The 24,269-nt window shown below is 36.2% G+C and overlaps 1 protein-coding gene across 3 annotated transcripts in view; it reads right to left on the bottom strand.

Annotated features, from left to right (window-relative positions):
* The window catches only part of osbpl8 (oxysterol binding protein-like 8), a 92,861-nt gene that overhangs the window by 60,090 nt on the left and 8,502 nt on the right, over positions 1–24,269 (bottom strand). For all 3 annotated transcript variants that reach the window (XM_067426961.1, XM_067426959.1, XM_067426963.1), the window contains exon 2: positions 5,242–5,332. In XM_067426961.1, coding sequence (XP_067283062.1) covers positions 5,242–5,286 — 45 coding nt within the window. In that variant the 5' untranslated portion in view covers positions 5,287–5,332. The remainder of the gene's footprint in view (positions 1–5,241; positions 5,333–24,269) is intronic.

The following is a 24,269-nucleotide window of genomic DNA, read 5'->3' on the forward strand; positions in this document are numbered from 1 at the left end:
AGCAACACAACTGTTATCAACACAGATAATAATCAGAAATGTTTCTTCATCACATTAAAATGATTTCTAAAGGGTCATGAGACTCTGAAGACTGGAGTAATTATGCTGAAAATACAGCTTTGATCAAAGGAATGATTACAAAACAGAAAACTGTTATTTTAATTTGTAATAATATTTCACAATATTGGTGTTTTTACTGCACTTTTAATCAAATAAATGCAGCTTTGGTGAGAATAAGAGACTTGTGAACAGTAGTGTATGAATAGTTTATTTATGACAGTGCCGTTTACTTTCTACCCCACAGCCACGCTACAGTTGACATGACACACAAAGTTGACCTAAAACACCTTATTTATAAATTAAACGTGTTCTCAATGACCTCCTTTACTTAGACGGCATTCAAACTTTGCTAAAAAGCTTCTCATTTACAAACCAGCCTGAATATGCCTGAGTTGACATCTGGATAATTGCACCAACTCATCATGACTCGTTTCCATTTTCCATGATCTGCGTATTAATAATTCATCATTCATTTGACAACAAGCTATAAACTGCTTCACGAGGCCTTTACAGAAAATATAGAAGAGCACATTGAGAAAACACTTACAATCTGAACTAAACCTCACTTTACTTCAGAATGTGATTAAAGACTTTGGGCCCTATTTTACTGATCTGAGCTCATGGCGCAAGTGCACTTAGGCCGTGTCCAAATCCACTTTTGCTAATTTAACGACGGATAAAACAGTCGGTGCGCTAGAGTTGTCCCTATTCTCTTAATAAGTCATGGGTGTGTTTTGGGCATAACATACAATAAACCAATTAGAGTCTCATCTCCCATTCCCTTAAAAAACACTGTGGTTTCTTCTAAAAAATTCCCTATTTACATGTGTGTGTGAAAAGACTGAACGCTTCTCCAGAGAGGAATCTTTTATTTTTAATATTTAAAAATGATTGTACGCACATACAGGCGCACATTACTTACACACCCTTTAAATAACACTAAAATACTGCACTATTGACTTTAGAGCAGGTTTTTGTTGATCAATGCCGCAGTCGTTTTCAGTTCCTCAATACAGCAACACACCAACAATACTCCTGAACACACCTGGTTTTCAGACCAGCACACCCATGGGCGAACAGATGAGCGCAAGTGCATTTGCTATTTAAACAACGTGACGCTGGACATAAAAATGAAAACTGCGTCGGGCTGAAACTAGCAAAAATACTCTTGCGCCGGGTGCGTGATAGCACCCTTTGGCTTCACTACTGAATATTCATAGTACTCAGTAACTTATTAGTGACATAATATGGAGATATTGACAGACTATAAATAGCAGAAGTGTCAGAGCAAATATACATAATGGGCTCTGAAGATCCTAAACTTCAGTAGATGTGATTACTCTCAATATGCTAATAAAAACTAATGAATTCTCATTTACATAAACATGAGACCTATTTGAAGAACAGCTCTTTTTTATTTTGTCTGACGCAGCTGAATTTCTAAATCAATTTCCACTGGTGTTTGTGCGTTTGTATTTAGTCAAGCATTATGTTTACGGCCTCAAACGGCTGATTTTTGCAGTCAGATAGGAGATGCTGAGGGTTTGTGCCATCTACCATCAGTCTCTCCAAAGACAGGAAACTAGTAGCAGAGGTTTCCTGCCAAACTCAGTGTTGTTGTGTTCCTCCATCTGATGTAAAATTATCACCAGCGTCATCCTGCGCTTCCTTATCAGTGCGCGTATATAAACTCATCAGACGAGGTCACGGGGTCAGTCTGATGAAACCGTGATGACAATTTGAAATGCTTTCCTTTCAGTGGTGTTTGTGTTTCACATACTTTTAAAGGGTAGTTCACCCAAATATATAAATGTGACATTTATCTGCTTACCATTCAACATGTAGGTGTGTTTGTTTATTCAGTAGAACACAAATGAAGATGTTTAACTCCAACCGCTGCCGTATAATGCATGTCAATGTTTTTTTTTACATGAGAGCCACTATGAGAGAAAAAACACAGACATACGAATCCATATTAAACCCTGCGGCTCGTGATGATACATTGATGTCTTAAAACACATCGAGATGTCTGCGAGAAACCAAACAGTATTTGTTATTTTTTTTACCTCATAGCAGACAAATCTTATATAGTGTTCCCATCCGTCATTACTTCCGTCGAAGAAAGTCAAAACCCGGCGTGATCATAGAAATGTGTACATAGATGCCTCATTAGTGCATGCGCGGATGGGTCGAATGAGGCCGGACGAACGGGAACACTAGATAAGATTTGTCTGCTATGAGGTAAAAAACAAAAACAAATACTGTTTGGTTTCTCGCAGAAAGCGATCGTTTTGTGTTTTAAGACATCACGAGCCGCAGGGTTTTATATGAATTCGTATATATCTGTGTTTTTTCTCTCATAGTGGCTCTCATATAAAAAAAAACATTGACATGCATTATACGGCAACGGTTGGAGTTAAAAATCTTCATTTGTGATACTGAAGAAACAAACATGTTGGATGCATCACATTTTCATTTTTGGGTGAACTAACCCTTTAAATGTCCACAAACATTCATAAAATGTTAATTAAATGAAACAGAGTATCTAAATTAAATGTACATACAGTTAATGTAAACAGAAACTCAACAAACATACAATCTGAGCTCCAGTAATGGTTTAAAAGTGCATCTTGGGATAGCGCTCAGATCGAAAGTATGACAAACGATCCTGGAAATAAGGTCTGGCTCTGGGGTCAAGGTTTACTGATTTATCCAGTAGATGTCATAAAGTAGCTGTATTTTCACATCCCTCCAAACTTTACAGCTCATCACGCCCCTCTCCGTTCAGATGATTCAGGGAAGAAGGGAGTGAGCTTTATAACTCAAAGCATTGGAGTCATAACGCCAGTCGATTCTTATTTTCAAACCAATTTAGGCGTCATGGCTAATCAATTATTGTTTCATTTTGTGCCCATTAACAGCCTGAAGAGAACAAAGGACTGGAATGACAATAAAACTGAAAAGTGTTCAAAAACTATTTCTTAAAAATAAAATAAAATCAAAATCGGATTAATTAACAGAATACGGGTGAATCTCGCAAAAACAAAAGTCCAATGTATTTTTCCCCCCAATAATTAAAAGCTTTTTTTTTAGATGACACCCTGAAATAACAGAAAATTAAGCCTATTTCTAGAATCATTAGCATTGTGACATTATTATTATATTATATATACATTATTTCCTCCCTAAATTCTAATTAACATAATGTAAAAAAATGTCATCATCATTACTGAAATTATTACTGATTTATATTATAATTTTATATCGTTATTATAAAAAAGTGAAACTCACAAAAAATCTAGAGTATTTATTTGAATACCCTAAAATCTAAAATGAAGCTTATTTCTATTATTATTAGCAATTTTGCATTGTGACATTATTATATTACTACTATTAGATACATTATTTCCAAATTTTAAATACCATAATGTGCAAAAACTTCATTATCATTACTGCAATATTATTATATTATATTATTAGAAAGGTACAATTGAAAGTATATCAGCAATTTTTATTTAAGTAGAAACGTGATGCATGTCGTTTCATTCACATTAAATGTTTTGCTTTGTACAAAACTGATTATTTATAGTAATAATATTATTAATAATAATAATAAATATTTATTATGACTGCCACCAGAACTCCAGTGTACTCAGATGTAGGAGGGGCCGTTGAGATAAGGAGCGAACACAATGTAATTAATTAGCTAATAACCCGATGCTTCTGTGAATGAACGAATGAATAAATGAATGGTGTGCAATGGTGCAATTAAAACTCATTTACAGAGAACCAAATGCCAAAATTGTCTGGCGCACAGCGGCGTCCTTCTCTGATCTGATCTTAATGTGGACACTAAACCTTTCTGTATTTTCGGACAGGTGTAAAGCAACTAGAGGCGTAAGAATATAAACCACACTTTACTGAAATGAACAATAAACAAACAGCTCTTGTTCCTGCAAACGGCTTTAGTGGCGCATGAATAAAGTAAATACTTACACTACACCTACACATCCCCTGCTCAACACACATTTATTTAGGTTAATGAAAGTGAGAGAAAGTGCTTCAGTGAATGTGGCTCATGAGGTGCATGCTGGGTAACACCTGAGGCTGGTGTGTGAAATGATTTGCTGCACACCAGCAAACAACAAGAAACACAATAAAAACACAAATACAACAGTCAAAATTGAATGTGCTTTTTTTCAGGACAAAAGCATTGTGAAATTATTTTCATGACAATTATTCTATTATATAATTATAGAGTGAAATGTGTGCCATTTCATATTTAATCTTTAATCAAAAGTGTCTCATTCCTATAACAGTATTTTTTTGTACTGAAACGAAGATTTTTAATCTTTAAAACATGAATTAGTTACCATTAAAGTCACTGCAACAAATTCTACCATGATAAAATCTACCATTTTTAGATATATAATTGCAATACAATCATTATAGGTAAAGACAAATCATTTTTACACAATATAGAAATAATAAAAAAGGTGGTCTGAAATGTCTTGATCACCATGAAATTAATCTAACAATGCAAAAAAACCTGTTTATTTTATTTTATATATGTTATAGAATATATTATTTTGGGGCAGTAAGAAGTATCCCAGCATGCATTAGCTATTTATACTATTCATTATTCACAGGCTCGCTCTCAAACACTGACAGCTGAGATGTGTTTCTGTCTTTTGTAGTCGCTAATGGGAGAGAAAACGTGGAGATTTTGAAGTGTGTTTGGTGTCAGTGTTAGCTTTGTTCTTGTCATTGTGAAGGCCGATACATGCGTGTGTGAGCTCTAATGGCTCATTATATTCACATAATGCATGTGTGTGTGTGTGAGCCTGTTTATGTAGTTTATGAGGACACAAATTTGTATAACTACATGGGTATTACACTATAAATGTGGTTTATGAGGACATATCAAATGTCCTCATAATTCAAATGGCCTTAAAAACATACTAAATGATGTTTTTTTGAGAAAGTAAAAATGCAGAATGTTTCCTGTGATGGGTAGGTTTAGGGGCAGGGGCAGTGTAAGGGGATAGAAAATACGGTTTGTACAGTATAAAAACCATTACGCCTATGGAGAGTCCCTGTAAACCACATAGACCAACATGTGTGTGTGTGTGTGTGTGTGTGTGTGTGTGTGTGTGTGTGTGTGTGTGTGTGTGTGCTCACCTGAGCTCTCTCAGGATCGCCCTGAGACTCGGCACAAGACTCCATGTTTCTCCAGAGACCGCCGGTCAACGCTGTTCACAGATCAGCATGTCTGCGGGGACACAAACACATTTATTACATTATGATGCTTGTTTATGATCGCTGATAGAGGCTAGTCAAACAGCTTAATTATAATTAAAGGAATAGTTCGGTCAAAAACGACTTCTTGTTTTTAAAGAATCACACACTTGCACTGCGTCCAAAATCAAATACTTCCCTACTATATACAGTTGCAAGAAAAAGTATGTGAACCCCTTGCAGAAGCTGTGAAAATGTGAATAAATTTAACAAAATAAGAGCATTCATACAAAATGTGTAATTTTTTTTATTTAGCACTTTCCTGAATAAGATATTGTACATCTTTTTACATATATAATGATTAATTTACTAAATGTATCCACTGCATTAAGAGGGGGTGAAAACTTTTTGAATTTGAAGATAATGTATTTAATTTGCATTCCCGAAAACATGTAAAGTATCTTCTGTTGCCTCCGAAGGACAGTAGTACATGAAAAGATTGATATTTAAACAAAATAAGAAAAAATCAAGAAGTTCAAAAGTTTTCACCCCCCGGTGAAACCCCCACATAAGGTGTCGTGTTTCTTTCAAGAGCATCAGTAAATGTTTAAACACTTTTTTTTATCGTTGTGTTTGAGTCCCTCCATCGTCTTTAGTATGAAAAGATGGATCTCAAAATGCAGTCATTGTTGGAAAGGGTTCAAATATGCAGAAGATGCTGGAAACCTGGAGAATTGGCAGGAGCTGAAGGACATTTTTTAAGAAAGTTGGGCAGGACAAGCAAGACCCTCATGATCAACCATCAAAAAACACACAAATAGACAGGGATCATCAGGGAACCACACACAGTTTTAAGAATCAAGGGTATGTAAACTTTTGAACAGGGTCATTTCAGCTATTTTTTTTGTCTTGACTATATGTAAACACTTTATTATGTAAAATAGCTTATTCAGGACAGTACTAAATAAAAATAAAAAATAACATGCATTTCGTATGCTCTCTTTTAACAGATTCTGCAAGGGGTTCACATACTTTTTCTCGCAGCAGTAGTGTGAAAAAACAGCACCAGCAGAGTACTATGTCCAAATAAAATATATTCAAACTACTACTTTCTGTGAGATTCTGGAGTGCGCATATGATGGAAAATGTACTGTCCCATGAGGCCACAGGAGAGGATTTATGAATGGCAGTGAAGAAACAGCCCCCACGCCGTTTGTTTTATAGTAATAAAATCATTTAGTTCAGTGAGAGAAAAGACTGTAAAAAATGTGTCTGCTCAATACAGCGTGAGCCGCACGAGAGTCGCAGCACAAACGCAGCAGGAGTCAGATTTCATTCATCACGAGAACGAAGAGCTGACAGACCAGATGATCGCAGAAGATTTGGTTTCAACAGGAAATGTAAAAGCGTCTATTTAAGAGAGTTTGTCATTGTATTGTTTTGTTGTTGTGTTTTTCATTAAGAATAATAGGCTATTGAACACACCATTCAAGCAACGGCGTTTTCAGTCCATTCCTATGGAAGATTTTCATTGAAAACACTCACACTTCTTCGCACCGCTCCAGAGTGGCCGTGCGCATTTTAATTTTGGTTTCGAATTAGGGACTTAAAAGCCCCTGCCGGTGATACCGGTTTACCCCTGTTGTCATGTGTCGATTAACTGGTGGGAAAATTTCCTCAACGTCACATCCCTAGTGACCACAAGGTGGACTGAATTTGCAAACATTCATACTATATAAACACTTTTTATTTCCACGATGTACATTTTAAACCAAATGTAGCACCTCCAATATTTATACAGTATGCCATTTCAGAAGCAGGGTTAGACAGGAAAAGATCACCAGACTGGCATTTAAAACAACCAACCACATTTTGTTTTTTTTCACAACATATTCTGTTGACAATTTCTTGACAGTTACCATCATTTCACCAGAGCATTTCATTAATATCAGACACACGGCTTTTATGAAACTCAAACACTGATGGCACTCGTCAGGCGGGTACTTCAGATAATTTGCTCTTCTCTAGCCTCTCTCGGCTATCACACCATCAGTCAAACGGCCCACACACACGGCGAGAATAAGCAGCATAAGCGTCCTCAGGTGCCACACAGACCCGGATTCAACGCATGGCCTGTCAACTGCTCAGACCAAACTTTCACTAGCGGAAACTTTTGATCTATAATTAGCAAAGTAGGTCATGGAGGGGAAAACACGATGGAGAGAAAGCAGAGACGGTCCAGGAGGCCTTGTGGTGTGTGAAATTGTAACAGAGTGGCGTGATACGGCTCAATTTACACCCTTTGACTGACCTCGTGGCTTTTTATTGTGTATATACTACTGGTGAAATAATTCATGATTTTGAAAGAAGTCTCTTATGCTCACCAAGATCGCATTTATTTAATCGAAAACGCAGTAAAAACAATAATAGGGTGAAAAACTTTCACCTTTTAAAATAATAATTTCCTACTCTAATATACTGTAAAATGTAATTTATTCCTGAATTTTCAGCATCTTTATTCTAGTCTTCGGTGTCACACGATCCTTCAGAAATCATTCTAATATGATGATTTTCTGCTCATGAAACATTCATGATTGATGTTGAAAACTGCTTAATATCTTTGTAAAAACTGGTATACAGTGCTGTTCAAAAATGTGGGATAAGATTAAAAATCATCAGGGATGCATTAAATTAACTATTCAAAGAACATTTATGTTACAAAAGATCTCCATTTAAAATAAATGTTTGAAAATCAAAGAATCAAAACATTTCCACAAAAATATTAAGCAGCATAACTTTGACAATAAGGAGCATTATTAATAACTGAGAATCAATCATTAATAATAATAACTAAGAGCAAATCATCATATTAGAATGTGAAGGGTCATGTGACACTGAAGACTGGAGTACACTGCAAAAAATTATATGTTCAATAAGTTATGACAACATGTGTTTTTACACTGTTTTACTCATTAAAATAAGTTAAGAAAGGTTAATAAGTTATACAAGATGCAACTAATTTTTTAAAGTCAGTTTAACATAATTTAAGTTGGAATTACTTAAACATCCAAGTCAATTGTACTCAAATATTTCAGGCTGTAACTTTTTTTTTTTTTTTACAGTGTAATAGTGTTGAAAGTTCAGGAATAAATTACATTTTACAATATATTCTCATAGAAAACATAGAAGTTATTTGAATTCATAATAATATTACACTGATTCCCGTTTTCCAATCAGATAAATGCATCTTTGGTGGGCAGAAGAGCTTTCAAAAACATTTTAAAAAAAAGAAAACGTCATTATTCCTGTCTCAGACCAAGACCAGGATTCAAAGCTTTCTGACTAGTCAACACAATGTGTGTGACATCTAGAGAGATCTTGTCAAATTAACACTCCAGCGGGACGCAAACAACAACCAGAAAGTGGCAGACTGTGCTTCTGTTCTGAACCAACCAACATTCATGCCTCTTGAATCTAAATATGAATCAAACTGCTGGGAAATATCCAGAGCCTGAGGCTGAAACACACTGGCCAGAGATAATGGTCCGCATGTACACACACACACACACACACACACACACACACACTGGAGACCAAAGGGAATGAAAACAGTAGCAGGCGAGACTTCAAAGGAAGCTTCAATGCGCTTAGTGAAGCACAAAGCCGGTGCAGGTGAAAGGCTGTGGAGGGACGCACTGGTCTGAGAACAGTGACTAAAGCCGAGGGCAGTCCAGCTACCAGGAGGAATATTAGCTCATAAAAACAGTTTGGTCCTAATATTTAGAAATCTCGAAATGCCCTTGTGTTTATTTAACACATTTAGCATGCTAATTTAAGTCAACAAAAGCACAAACCTTAACATAGGTCAGATAATATCACTAAAAATTCAATGCTGAATACATGCATTTGCTCTGAAATGGCAAAATAAATAAATAAAGGAACCAATATTGATCAAATGGTCACTGAAGTAAATTTACTTCAAAATGTTAAATATAGTCAAATACAATAAAAAAGTGTTTTTCAAAAAGTTACCATGGAAGAATATTTTATTTAAATGCACCAATATGACAATCTATAGCAATAAACAGTAATATTTAACTAGGGGTGTTTAACTATGGCACTATCATGGCAAACTATATCGCATTACAATGTATCGTGGGTAGTGACAGTCTGTATTATTTCACCCAAAATGAAAACTACTGTGAGAAAACAATTCAAGATGTTTTAGTGTCAGTACTACATTAAACTATGTTGACTATAATGTATAATAAGGCAATGGGGGAATATTTTTGCATCCTGATAATGCCAAATGTCTTATGTAACCAGTAAAAAGTGGCCTACATTATTTTAAATACATCTAGTCAGTGACAGATAATAATAATTATGTATTTTCAGCTTCAGAATCATGAATATTTTTAATCTGGTGTCTCCATTGTCCTGTGCATTGGCTTACTAGCACCAAATGCAAGCCTTTTCAGTTCCACCCTCAATGTAATCCCAAATGTAGCATTTTAAATCAACAGTACATGATTAAATAACCACTTATGTATGTATTGGAGTATTGCAATAATATTGTATTGTGAGTTCAGTATCGTTACATGAAATGCGGGTATTGTTACACTACGAATATTTACTTATATAAATAAAAAACAAAGCCACCATGAGACCTCACAAGCATTTTTAGTAATAATGCAAAATGCACTTTTTTTTAACAGATTCACTAGAGCCCCTTTCACACTGCAATTCTGGCAAATACACAGATAATGCGATCCGGCATTTGTTCCCGGGCCGCTATATTTGGTCCATTCACACTGCCAGCGAAATACCGTAATATGTGCGCTTTCACACACAACCCATAACGGTCCCGGGTCGAGTTGACACGTGACATCCTGATGTGACGTATAACGGCGAGCGATCTCAGCTTCAGCGCGGATAGTAAGGAGCTCCGTGGTCTCGACTTGTGTCCAGTTTGCGCTCATTTCTGCTTGTTTAATTTGAGTTTCTTTTGTATACGAACACTTTCTGCGTTTAAAAAACAGACGAGCTCTTCTGGCACTGCAGGGTTTTATTATTGAAAAAACAAGCTCTTGGAGTCGCACGATAACTACGTACACGTTGCGGCATTAGTTTTGGCTTTTGTTCACACAGCGCTCGTCCCGGGTCGAATCCCGCAATGTTACTAGGTCCCCGACCCGGGTTCAATTCGGTAATCAATCCCGGGACGTGGTTGCTTTCACACAGAAGGCGACCCGGCAATGTTCCGGAAAAGTGTGAAAAGGGCTTTAAAGAGATCAAAACAAACCGATTCACAAAAGTGAATCAAATCTCCCAAGTCATATTAGAGACACTATTAAAATATCTCTCGTCTTAACAACAATTCAATAAAAGTGAGTCCTGTTGTTTGACCTTAAAACAGTCTGAAGCTCCAACAGAACAAAGAGTCTGTTTCTTCTTATTGATCCCTCAATGTAATTTTCCAAGGACATTTCGTCTTTATTTGAGTCATTGACATCCTATCAAGTTGAAGAAACAGTGGCGTATGACAAGAACTGGTTGGCTTATGTCACTGGTTACCACCAACTCCTTATCAAACACACTCGAATCAACTTATTATTGAGACTCAAAGACCTGAAAAGGGTTTCAGATAAGAGACACAAAAAAAATGGATTCAAATGTATTACATTTTAGGCCATTTGTTCTCAGAACTAACCACAAAAGAGGAAGGAAAAATAATCAAGAAATGCTAAAACCGGAATATATGTTTGCAGAAGTAAAACCACAATGGGCGAAATAGACCGGAGGAGTGGTGAATATAAACACAGCATTGTTGCAAAATGATTCCTTAATTAGCCTTGCATGTTCACACTGAATAATAGCAAAAATCCAAAATAATTCTGTAAATTTCCCCATGCAGAGACGACTGTGGCGCTGGTCTAGGTGGCAGCCCGTGACCGTCAACACTCCCACCTACACAATACCACTCAATCTGAGAGAACATACGTGACAAACTCTTGGGAACTTCATGGCAGATGTCAAACCTGTGAGCAGATACAGATCGCTGTGGTTCTGTGAGAGAAAATGCCCAACCTACTGCCACAGCAGAGCAATAAAAACATTCAGGTAGACGACGGTCTAATTTGATTCAATCTGCATGACCCAGTTTCTCTGCTGCTGGAGGGTTTCGTCTTTAACAGCACTTACTCTGCAGATGTTTAAAGTGTCTGCTTATAATTTAGGCCCTGATTACGCCTTAAGATGCGCTTTGTTCGATCGGATCACAAGTAGACGACGGAGACACAATCCCGTGTCTCTTTTGTCCACTTTTTATCCACTTCTGTCCTGATTTCTTCGAGGGGAGGGTCAATGTATGGGCTTTTTCAGCTCGTTCGATCTAACGGATGAAATAAGCTGACAAAATATACATATGAATGCAGACAGATTATGATCAGATCGCCTGTCAATCGGACTCCCGACTTGAGATTTATTTTAGGATTCAGACATTTAAATACACAAATACTAGCAAAACAATACATTAAAGTTTGTAAAATACACACTGATGTCTACGGAAGCGGCAACAACAATCCGTTAAAAATATATGAATATCAGATACACAATGTGTAAGTAACTATAAAGTTTACTCTGCTCTTCTCCCAGTTCACTAGCCACTTACTTTCATGTATTTCAGGAGAAGTGGATAAATTGACTAAACTAAACTAAAATGGCAGTGCCCGGCCCATCGTGTTCTATAGATTAACTAACATGATCCTTATAAAGGTTTTTCAACAGCCAAAACACATTGACTAACATGTATTTGATATCAGGTAGTTGATGATATAGCCAACAAGTTTGTGAATATTTAACGAAACAAAATCAAAGTGATAGAGCTGCCATACAGCACTATTGTGGCTGCGGTATGTCACGTGACAAGCATGACGCATCACCATGGAAAAAATACATTAAAGGTACTGTTCTTCGCGTGTTTTCGAAGCTTTGATTATGTTTACAGTGTGCAATATTACATGAGTTCATGTTTCGCGTGCAAAAAAACACAGTATTTTTCACACAATTGACTTATCTGTACAGCGCTGTTTCCTCTGTCCTAAAAACGGCCTGATGATTTGCTTGTTCTATGAAGTCCCTCCTTCAGAAACACGTAACGAGCTCTGATTGGGCCAGCGCTTCCCGTGTTGTGATTGGACAGCAGCTTAGCGCACTTTGCCCGGAAAGGTCCCGCCTCTTACCATAACGGGGAGATGCAAGCGCTGAATGCGCGCTCTTCTCCACGTGGGAGAGCAGCGAGACCACGCCCCCTATTTTGCGTGTTCTTGTGGGCGGCGCTTTAGTCAACAAACGGTTCTAGTGACGTCATCACAGCAGGAAGTGCAGCGGTGTCGTCCAAACCGGCCGATCGCTGTAGGCTTTGAAAGGGAACTTCTGTTAAATTAAATATCTCGATTGGCATTGAACTTTGAGCTTTATAATTTTACAGGTATTATTTATGCTACAACAGCAACATTACACACTAACTAAAGTTTGAAAGATGGAATCGCGAAGAACGAGACCTTTAATAAAATAATAACACCCATCGCAGTAATTCATTTATATATGTTAAATATATAACTATGTATATGTATGCTCTTTGGAAAGAGATTAAAATATTTAGTATATATCAAGCTTTTAGTCACTGTCAGTCTTTACATTAATGCAAATCCAGCAAATTAAGAGACCGATACATAAACATGTAAGGCCATTATGACTTATATAAAAAAAGAAAGGATGCGACCAACTGAGAAATTTAGTCTCACCAGTCCAGCTGGTGGGAAGAATGAGTCTAGGGCCCTGACTTGTGATCAGATTGATTAAAATGTCTCTTAATGCCAGGTGTAAACAGGGCCTTATTTTAGAGATGGAGTTAGGTTTCTTGCGTAGCCAGACCTTCAGTCTGACGGCAGAAAGTCTGGACTCCATCGCAGCTGTCATTGGTCAAGGACCGCCCAAAAGGGCGTTTGACTGACAGGTAACACAACCAATCACAGTTGGTTTTGTCCCATGTCATGTTTAGGGGTGTGAAAATGTAAAGTTAATGTCCCTTAGCCAATGGTCTGTCTGAGGCTGAGACTACGTTTACCCTAACAATTAAAAAGCTTAGACATACTTGACTAAAGTCATGTTTATCATGAACTTTAAATGCTTGAAATTAGTTTTTAAGATGTATAAGGTAAACTGCCTCTCATTCATATGGACAAAATATGCATATGCTCCGAAGTGCAAGATACGTCTGAGAGAGAAATTTCCAGTCGCTGTAAAAATCCGGCAAATGTGTGTCACTCCCGACAACTCATAACACAACAGGTCAAACTAACTGTATTATTCCTCTAAATAAACACCCATAAAAAGAAGCTGTGATTCATTTGAGAGCTTGATTACATTACTGAAAGACAATTTAATAATTCTCAGCTCTTCAACATAATCTCCTTTCATTATTGTGCCGTTCTTCTCAGAATGAGGTGCCATGGCCCAGGTGGCAGCAGTAGATAAGAAGTGTGTGTTCCAGTAAAAATATCTTCTTTTCACACATCTCTTCTCTTCCAGACTCCCTCTGAGCTCAAGCGACTCATTTACCCCACCGAGACGCTGAACAAACCTCCTCCTATCACACTTACTGCCCCATATGGATTCACACAGCGGCTCACACGTTCATTTAAATCAAAGTCTGAGATAATGAAATCATATTACGCATATCTGTAGCATTTTTCCTCTAGTAAAAAACACTAATAATGCAATTAAACAGGCAGTTTTTGGCCTTTTTACGATTTTATGTGTATGAAATTTATAAAAACACTTTTGGTAAGTTATATGTAGCATATACTTAAATTGGTAATGTTACTAACAGGTTTTCAAAAAATTAAATTAGAAAATAAAGATAATAATACTACTAATAATAAATATAAATAATATTACTTATTTATAATTATTATTATTAAATCAATTATTTTTATATATATTTATATATATATATATAATACATATTTAATAAAACAAATACATTTATTTATATATAATTCTATAATATATAATGTATATAATAAGTAAATGTGTGTTTTCTGTATCTGATTTATTTTAATTTTATTTTTTATATTTTATATATATATATATATATTTTTTTTATTAAATATGAAATTAAAAATTTAATTAAACATAAGTGTATATGTGTGTATACATTATATATAAAAACATACAAATTTTATTATAAATCATTATAAACTGTATATATATATATAGTTTATAATGATTTAAAACAAAATAATAAAATGTGTATGTTTTTATATATGTATACACACAATACACAATTATTATATATATATATATATATATATATATATAAATTATGTTTAATATGAAATTATATATTGTATAAATGTTATTTCTTTTATTTTAAATCATTACATATTATATATACACATTACACAATTATTATTCTATTTTAATTAAATGATTATGTACAGAATTATATGTATTTATTTTATTTAGTATTATTATTAAATATTGTATTTGTTATTAATATATATAATAATTTAAATAATAATAATAATAATTATAAATAATATGATATATTATGTAAACATTTTTATTATTAATTATTATTATCTCCTTTAACCATTTTTGGAAAATAATAATAAAAATAAATAAAAAAACTGTTAGTACCATTACCAAGTTAACTACATACAATAAACTTTTCTTTTCTTTTTATGTTTGATGTTTTTATATCTTCCATCTAAAGTGATTTACAGCACCGTCTTCCTCAAGGCCCCGGTGCTGATGGTCCGTGAATAAACCCTTGACCCTTCCACCTCTCAGAGCTGATGATATGTGTCGCCGCTGTCACTCTCTCCTGCTTTCGCTCACTCCTTCTCCTTCTCTTTTCAGCACCAGGCTTAGACAGATTAGCGGGTCAGATCGGTGTTACTAGAGAGAAGTCTCTGCCCACATCCGAGCGGGTTTCCATGACGTAACCTCATCAAATTGAACACCTTGATTGTGAAATGATAACTACTGTATTACTGTCTCCCACCCCGGAAGCATTTATAGAGCACGCAAAACAGATAAGCCGTGGGATAAACAAGTATCGACTAAATCTAATTCAATCTTATAATGAGCAGACCACTAGACAACTGTTATATGACTTTAATTGGCTTAACTTTCAAGACCTGGTGTTTCGTACCAGGAGACGGTGAGTAACTTCTCGCAAAGATCAGACTGATCTCATGAAATGACGTATATATGTTACGCCGATTCGTATGCCATTTTGGCGCGCTATCAAGATGCATAATCGCTTTTCAGCGTGTTTATCGCAGTGTTTCCATGTTTTATGGGGACTTTCCATATAGGCCTAATGGTTTTTATACCGTTCAAACTGTATTTTCTATCCCCTTACACTGCCCCTGCCCCTAAACCTACCCATCACAGAAAACATTCTGCATTTTTACTTTCTCAAAAAAAACTCCTTCTGTATGGTTTATAAGATGTTTTCCTCATGGGGACCAAAACATGTCCCCACAAGGACAAGGATTTCGGATATCGCCATCTTTGTGGACATTTTGTTCCCATAACGTAGGAAATAGGGATTACCAGCTCACACACACACACGCACACACCCTAAAAGAAACATTCTACATTTTTACATTTGAAAAAAAAACATAATTTAGTATGTTTATAAATCCATTTACATTGTGGACACACACACACACACACATAATGGTTCGTGTTGGCATAGACATACATCTCAAAAAAATGAACTTATGATGCGGTTCACTTTATTTAAGCAATTCATCTTGATTTAACACCATTATATCAGGTTTCTGATTCAAATGTAACTGATTCAGGCTAAACTGACTTAAAACCGTCACTCTTTGGCATAACTTAATGTTTTTATTTTGAGATAACATGTTTCAATCAAGTAACCCAATCAACCGGGACTTTCACTTCCCATCATGCTTTGCAAATGGGCTGAATTTGGAGAGTAAATGTTTTAATAAAGTGCTATTTTATGCATTTCTAACGAGATGAGAAAATGGAGAGACTTTTTAATGTTAAATTTTCTGTTTTGTTGGTATTTAAAAGTTTGTGTTATGTTAGTGTTTTTGGACGTTACCATTGTGTTGAAGTGTAGAGCATGTGCTTGGGGTAAGGATCTGCTAAGAACAATTTAAGTTGTTTTAATAATTAAAAAAACAATGACTTTGGGCATGCCATTGATGTAACGAAACCTTCTAGCCAATACAATCTTGTAATGAAAAAGGTTTTGTAAATGTTGTAAAAAAAAATAGCAGTTCACTAAATAAAAAGAATCAATTAATCTGGATTACTTGCTTTGTTATATTCATTTCAGAGTAATTAAACTTAATAGTTTTGGACAAAATTAAGAATTTTAACCTGATTTAACTAAATGGCATTGAATTAACTTTACATTTAAAAAAAAAAAATACTGAAATAAACAATGTTAATTAAATTCAACATAACCCAATTACATGAAACCTGTTGACATAAAAAAAAAAAAAAGTAAATCCAACGTATAATTTTTTTGAGTGTAGACACGCGGATAGCTCAAAATGCGCACAGATAACACGTCACTTGGCTTTAGAAAGTGCCGTGTATGTTTAAGCAAAGTCATGATGCCGTGTTGCAAAGATCATGATTTGTACAAAAACTTCTGTAAATATATTTGTAGTGATCACAAAAAAAAGAATCAAGATGCATGCACCAAAGTTTAAAATTTCACAAGTAATGCTTGACCATGCATTCAAGGACAAAAGAGAGGAAGAGGAACAAAGAAAAAAAAATCACAGAACTACAAGATATTGGTCTGATGTAAGAGAAACACTTTTAACAGATTAGAAAAGAGGCTCTTCGAAATAAATAGTAAAGTAAATCTCAGCATTCAGGTGAACTTCCACGTGTGTCATAAGGCAGAAGTTTGTGATAACACAAATCACCCGCGCTGGCAGACATCCAGCTGGCTTGTGACATCACCATGTGACATTTTTATGAACTACATTTAATAACAGGGCCAGGAAATTGAATTATGTAATACAAGCCACACAAAAGCCAAACTGCATCCTGTACCTCAGGGCATCATGCAAATCCTTAAGAACTCCCCTTCAAATAACAGCCTCTTCATCCTTTAATATTCAATTGGCGAAGACGTGCACGTCAATGTGTCTTAAAAGTGGCCTGAGCGCGTTTTCAATTAAAGAGAATTTAAACCTCAGCCCGAGGCGAGGCAATAATCTCGCAATTACACCGGCTAAAGGCAGACGGCGAGAACAATCAACCCTCGGTGTCGATGTGTCAGTGATGTCTTTAAAGGCCACATAAAACACAGTGCTAAAGGGGAGGCAGAATAGATAGCAGTAATACCAACCCATCATCAAAGAGAGAGAGAGTCACACCCAAACTAAAGCGCACCAACACCCTTCTCACTACTCCATAACATCTGCCCTATTTTAAATGCAACCATTAACACCATTAACGCACCATCTATCCTGTTATGTTGGGCTTAACTAATGGCCATTTCACATGTGGTATTTTCTTTCGGCGTCCATGTTAACCAATGAGTTGTCATTAGGGCTGTCAACAAAAATTTTAAATTCGAATATATATTGGAATAGTTTTTAAAAAAGAATTTCGAAGGGGAAAATTAACATTCGAATTAAACAAAAATAAAAAATAAAAGTGGGGGGAAAAAAACTCCCAAGGTAGTAGAGGCGTGGCTGTCTGCTTTGCGAGTGGGCGTGCTCATGGGTGTGCCGGCGCGCCTGTGGGTTCAGGGACAGGTCACGGGAGTCGCACTGTCCGTCACTGCTGAAAGTTGACGCGTCTTGGATGGAAGATGGCAGAAAGTGCAGAGCCCAACTCGACCGCAGCAGAAAAAGCGATTTTAACCCTCCATGCCTGGAAGTACTTTGGATTTTGGTCGGTAGGAGGTATAATTGTTGAGCCGCGAGATGCCAACTATGTATGTAAGATTTTTTTATTTAAATCATTTTATTTAACGTTAAACAGAAGCATGACTAAAGTGTAGGCTACTGTACTGACTGAATAGATCTTGCATGAATAAAGGATAAATACACTGCTCCCAGTTCCACTGGTTTGATTATTTACCATTTCATGTCAAGGAAAAGTTCTATGTTTAGCACAGCAGAGCTCGTTCGGAGCGTTCAATATGCTGTAAAACTTAAATTAATATTAATAATATTTGTTTCAATCACTGAATGAAGCCTGCTATTTTTGGGACAAGAGTCGCGACCTTAAAGGTGCACTATGCAACTTTCCATCTGCCGGAGGGCGCCTATTCAAAACAAAGGCGTAGTTTAATGATGCAAAGTTTGAGCGCAGTATCTTGGGACATAACAGCCGGTGGAAAATAGGACTCAGGCAGAAATCACGTTCATGGATGTGGTTATTAACGTTACTGTAGTGTAAAGCAGAGCAGGACCGAGTGTTGTGGAGCTGAGTACGGCCGCTGGAGAGATTGTTAAACAAATACCCGCCTCGCGAATACCGGGACTTTTATCATGACGGGACGGGACACAGTCGCCAGGTGCGCGCCCTTCCGCTTTTCCGGTTATGATTATAAGGTAATGCAGCTCTGTTAATTATATTAGATACATTTAAGTGTGTTGAAAATGATGTTATGACGTTACTCCGTGCGTTGACTTGTTTACAATGTTAAGAGTAAAGCGCCTCTGCCAAATAAAAGCCGAAACCGAGGGTAGCGCAGATATGACGCGATTGACAGGCGACTCGCTCAAACGCTATGCTGACACGTCCCGGTCCTTGGTTAAAAATAGCAATTTTCTCACAATTTACAAATAGTTGGACACATCTGGGATATTGTAGGTACTCAACTGAACAAAATATATAACACCGGCCTAGTGGTTTTTGGATATTTTACTGCAAAAATACTACATAGTGCACCTTTAAATTGCTTGCACAAAACTCTTGATCAACACTCAAAGTTGTTAATTTAAACTGTTATGCGCAGAGAGTGTTAAGGTGAGGGCGAGAAAGGGAGAGAAAAAGAGTGAGGTCTACGGCCTTGGCCATTAGTTGATTTACTTGTTTTTGTGTAAGAAATACGTTGTTAAATATGTTTAAACTTAAATAGACTACCTATACAAGTATTTATTCATGATTCGGATTGTGTCAAATAGGGCTGTCAAAATTGCTCAAAAATGACGTTCGAATATTCCTTCTGAAACAAACACGAAAATTCAAATATTCGAACATCTGGGCGCGCATTTTGTCAATAATGCCCATTACGTCAATAACAGGACAAATTAATACAAAGAGACATTAACTACTTGTATAGTTAGTCTATTTAAGTTTATACATATTTGAAAACGTATTACTTACACAAAAACAAGTAAATTAACTAATGGCCAAGACCACAGAGCATAGACTCTGCTACATGCAGCATTTTTTCCCTCTTTTTTTTTTATTCGAATATTAATTTTCACCTTCAAAATTCGTTTTTTTTAAAACTATTCGAATATATATTCGAATTTAGAATATTCGTTGACAGCCCTAGTGTGAAACTGCCAAACTGCTGAAATCACGTGACATTGGTGATCCGAATCACGAATCAATACGCTGATTCAAAACCGTTCAAATCATTATTTGAGGATTGAAAACAAACCCGGAAGAGAAGACAATGCTGAATAAAGTCGTAGTTTTTGTTATTTTTGGACCAAAATGTATTTCCGATGCTTTAAGAGATTCTAATTAACCCACTGATGTCTCATATGGACTACTTTGATGATGTTTTATTCCCTTTCTGGACATGGACAGTATAGTGTGCATACACTTTCATTGGAGGAACAGAAACACGGACTAAATATAAAATATCTTAAACTGTGTCTGAAGATGAACGGAGGTCTTACGGGTGAGGAACGACATTAGGGTGAGCCATTAATGACATAAATTTACATTTTTGGGTGAACTAACCCTTTAATACCAGGCGTAAACAGGGCCATAGATGCAAATAAAGTCCCTTTGTTTTTAAAAGTGAACCTCCTCTGTGCTTCTCCTCACAGTCGGCCATGTTCCCTACAGTTCACCTCTGTGAGTGATCTATATTTAGCCCACAAAACACGTCCAGAGCCCCTAACAACAGCTCTCAGCTGGGAATCTGTGCCACGCGGGAGAGCAGGATTCCTTCAGTCGAAACGAAACATCATTAACATGACAATCAAGTAACCGGCTCGTCCCTCAGTCACACTAACAAACACTGACCCCTCCACCACAGGGTCTAGTATCGTATGTAGTTTAATAGTTTGAAATCTAAAGAAAATGAGTTTAGGTTTAGGTCATTCTCAAGAAGAAAACTATGAAGGTGAACTTTTTTACAGACTTGTTTCTCGTTCAAGCACCTCAGCAAAACCCTCAAGCTAAGCAAAGACAATATATTTGACAAAGAGGATTGAAAGTGCATTGCAGCAACACGTCTCAGTGGGTTTTCTCCTCACTGCACAGATTAACCAGTCAGGGCACGATCACTGACACACAGACACTGGCAGAGGAATGTTTTGTTGGATTAATTTTTCATGCAGGTCATTTAATGCTAACAAGGTGAGTGTCTCATTTATGCACCATTAGTATCAACAAACAGAATCGACAAATATATACACTTTCACACACTCTTGCCGTCTGCCACTGGTCAGATGAACTGGCAACTAATACTAAAACTATTAACCTTTTCCATGCCAGCATTTTTGAACATTTTCACAAAAGTTTCATGGCCTCTGGAATATTTTGGTGTGTGAATATCTGAACGTGCAATATATCAAAAGAGAGAACACGCTCTTTGCTTTTAAACAAAGTTTTATTCTAGCTTCATGCATTCTTTTGAATGTGGGTAAGTTTCACAAAACTACATTTTGAGCAAAAAGCTGAGAAAATCGTGTTTTCGTCAAAGACTACGTCTGGATGGGATTCAGAACGATGATCAAAACAGATGATTAAGTCCATCAACACCCACAAAGCTTCACAGTCCTGCGTTGACATTTTATTCAGTAATATTAGGCAGTTTTGATTTATATGCTGTTTAATGTTGATGATCGTATTACTTTCTATATGCTATCACTTGTTTCTGCATCTACTTTTGCTGTGTTTTGATCGGGAGATTCAGTGCTCATTCAGAAGATGAAAAAATTCACTGGAGAAAAAAGTGTGCTGGATTTACATTATTTAATTGTGTACATCGGTCCCACATGAATCAATTAAGTTAAACAAACATAATGGGCCCTATCTTGCACCCAGCGCAATTGACTTTGTACACCGACGCATGTGTCATTCCTATGATTTTCCCTCCACAGAAGCAAGTCGCTAAACCAGTGAATGAACTTGCGCTCCCTGGGCGGTTCAGCGCAAAAAAAGGAGGCGTGTTCCGGCGCAAACAATCCCTGGTGCTATTTTGCTGTTCCATTAAACAGTTGCGCCACTGACCAGAAAAAACCTGGTCTAAAGTCAGTGGCGCGTTGTTCATTATGCTATTTTAAGGGCGCATGCTTGACCATAATGTATACTCATTAAATCACTTTGCTCATGAAATCTACATAGATGCAACAGTTATTTTTGCAAATCATAAATTGTTACACTAAAAAAAATATTAACACATTGTGGTGTGCCACGAAGATGTGAAAAAATAGGCATAAATCTAGCTTACAAATTATTCAGGCTTATTGTTGTAATTACGGATCAGACCTGTTTGCCCAATAGTGGCAAGACATATATATATGTAGATAAGGACATCTGACAAATTGGTTTGTCCGTCAAGAACCAGGAAAAAAAAAAAATCGACTGAAAAACTAAAAAACAGTTTAACCGACGCTATTTTGGGTGGGTTTCTCCCATCCCCATAGGCTACAACACAACTTCTCTGTCTTTCACTCCCTTACGAAAGGAAAATATATTTACCAATATATTACTTGAAATATATTTTAATATATTGTAAATATATGGAATAATATATTGATGGTATTATAAAATATATTATATATTCATGTAATATATTGCAAAATATACAAATGATTGCCGCTTTCAATATATTGCAATATATTGAAAGATATAAATATTAATTCCCATATATGTGAATATATTGCCTAATGAAATTTTCCAATATACTGCAATATATTTTTGCTCTAAAAAGAACGTGCGCCTGGTAAATACGCCATAATAATAGCGACCCATAATGGAACCTGCGCAGCTGCTTTTAAAGGGAATGTTGGATGACGCTCTGATTGGTTTATTCACATTACGCCCAAACCACACCTATGAATAATGAAGCTACTTCAGACCAACCCATTTTAGATTTGCGCCGGGCGCAAGAGCCATTTATCCCGCTGGGAAAATAGCAACAGCGTCGAGACCCGCCCACAAAGTTACTTGCGCTTCGCGCTTTGACACTTGCGTTTCAGATCGTTAAAATAGGGCCCAGAATGTTAATGTAACTTCAACATCATGGAATGAATATATTTTAAGTGACTCAATTAAGTAGTCTCAAGGTGAATTTTATATGGCTCCCTGGCATGATGCAGGCATTCAATTTAATATATATTTGATCATCCACTTCAATTTCATATACTTTAATGTTACACAACTAAATTATAATACTGCATGAGCTAGTTGACAAACTTTTAGCTAACAACAGCACCTTCAAATATTAGCATCTTAAATGCTAAGCATTAAAAGTTTCTTCAGTAACTACATTATGACATTATTTGTATTAGTCCACAGCCTAAGAAAATGCTCCTCCCTTCTTCACTATGGTCACCCACAGCAGGGCTCAACGCTAAGGATTTTTTTCTACTGGCCAGTGGTTCACATTTTGACTTGCCCTGCCAAAATTTGTACTGGCCCAATCACAAAAAATAATAAATAAAATAAAATAGGCCTAGTTATTGCTTTTGTTGTTTTTGATCCATGTAACCTTAATAAATATGGTTGACTCCAGAAAGCCTAACTCATCATTTCAAAATATATATACTGTTGAAGACAGTCTGTAATGAAATAAGAACAAATAATAGAATTACGAGCAACAGCACAAATACAACAGAACAAACATACAAATAAAGTACATTTTCAGGTTTTTCATGTAGGTCTCAACTAGATTTTCAGGTAAGCTGCCTACAGAAATAGTAATCAAATATAAAATATCACTACATTATCTTCACTCACTGTATAAATATAGATTAACCCTTATTAAAGTTTTTCAGTCAAGAGCAGTAAGTCTCTTCTTAGTCTTTTATGAGGACCATAGACTGCATAAAAGGAGAACGCTTCTCTGCATGAGATTACATTATTATCGCATTATTGATGAATATTTTCCGTATTTCACTGTTCTCACTGTTATACGGTAGGGGGCGCTATGATACACCTCCTGAATCTCCTGATTCAAATACAGGTAAAGAAGAAACAGAAGCGCGCTCTCATATAATGAGATGCATATGAAAAATAATGCGATCATCAGCAATAAACAGCAACTGAATAAAAATGGCTGTTATTGAATGATAAATCGCCCCAGGACGAGTGATATCTGAAGACGTGTTAATGGAGTTGATCTAACAGTTACTCGATCTGTTTTGAGCATCGTTCTGAATCCCATCTGTTTGTCTTTTTCAAAAACACGATATTTCTCACCTTTTTTTCATGAAAAGTACCCACTCATTCAAGTGTTGATTAATAAAGCATGTATGACGCTAGAATAAAGCAGAAGGTCTGTTTTTTTCTTTTGATTTTGCATGTTTTGATAATTCTGTGGGCCATGAAACTTGTAACAAATAATCGCGGTGACTGGTATATTTCATGTTTACGTTCATTTAAAAGACATAACTGACTATGTTTACGCTGATACTCGACAAGACCGGCATTTTGAGTGAATATTTGTGCGCTGTGAGATGCGTAGCGTGTGT

Source organism: Pseudorasbora parva, chromosome 20 (assembly GCF_024679245.1).
Source record: "Pseudorasbora parva isolate DD20220531a chromosome 20, ASM2467924v1, whole genome shotgun sequence".
Classification (NCBI taxonomy): Eukaryota; Metazoa; Chordata; class Actinopteri; order Cypriniformes; family Gobionidae; genus Pseudorasbora; species Pseudorasbora parva.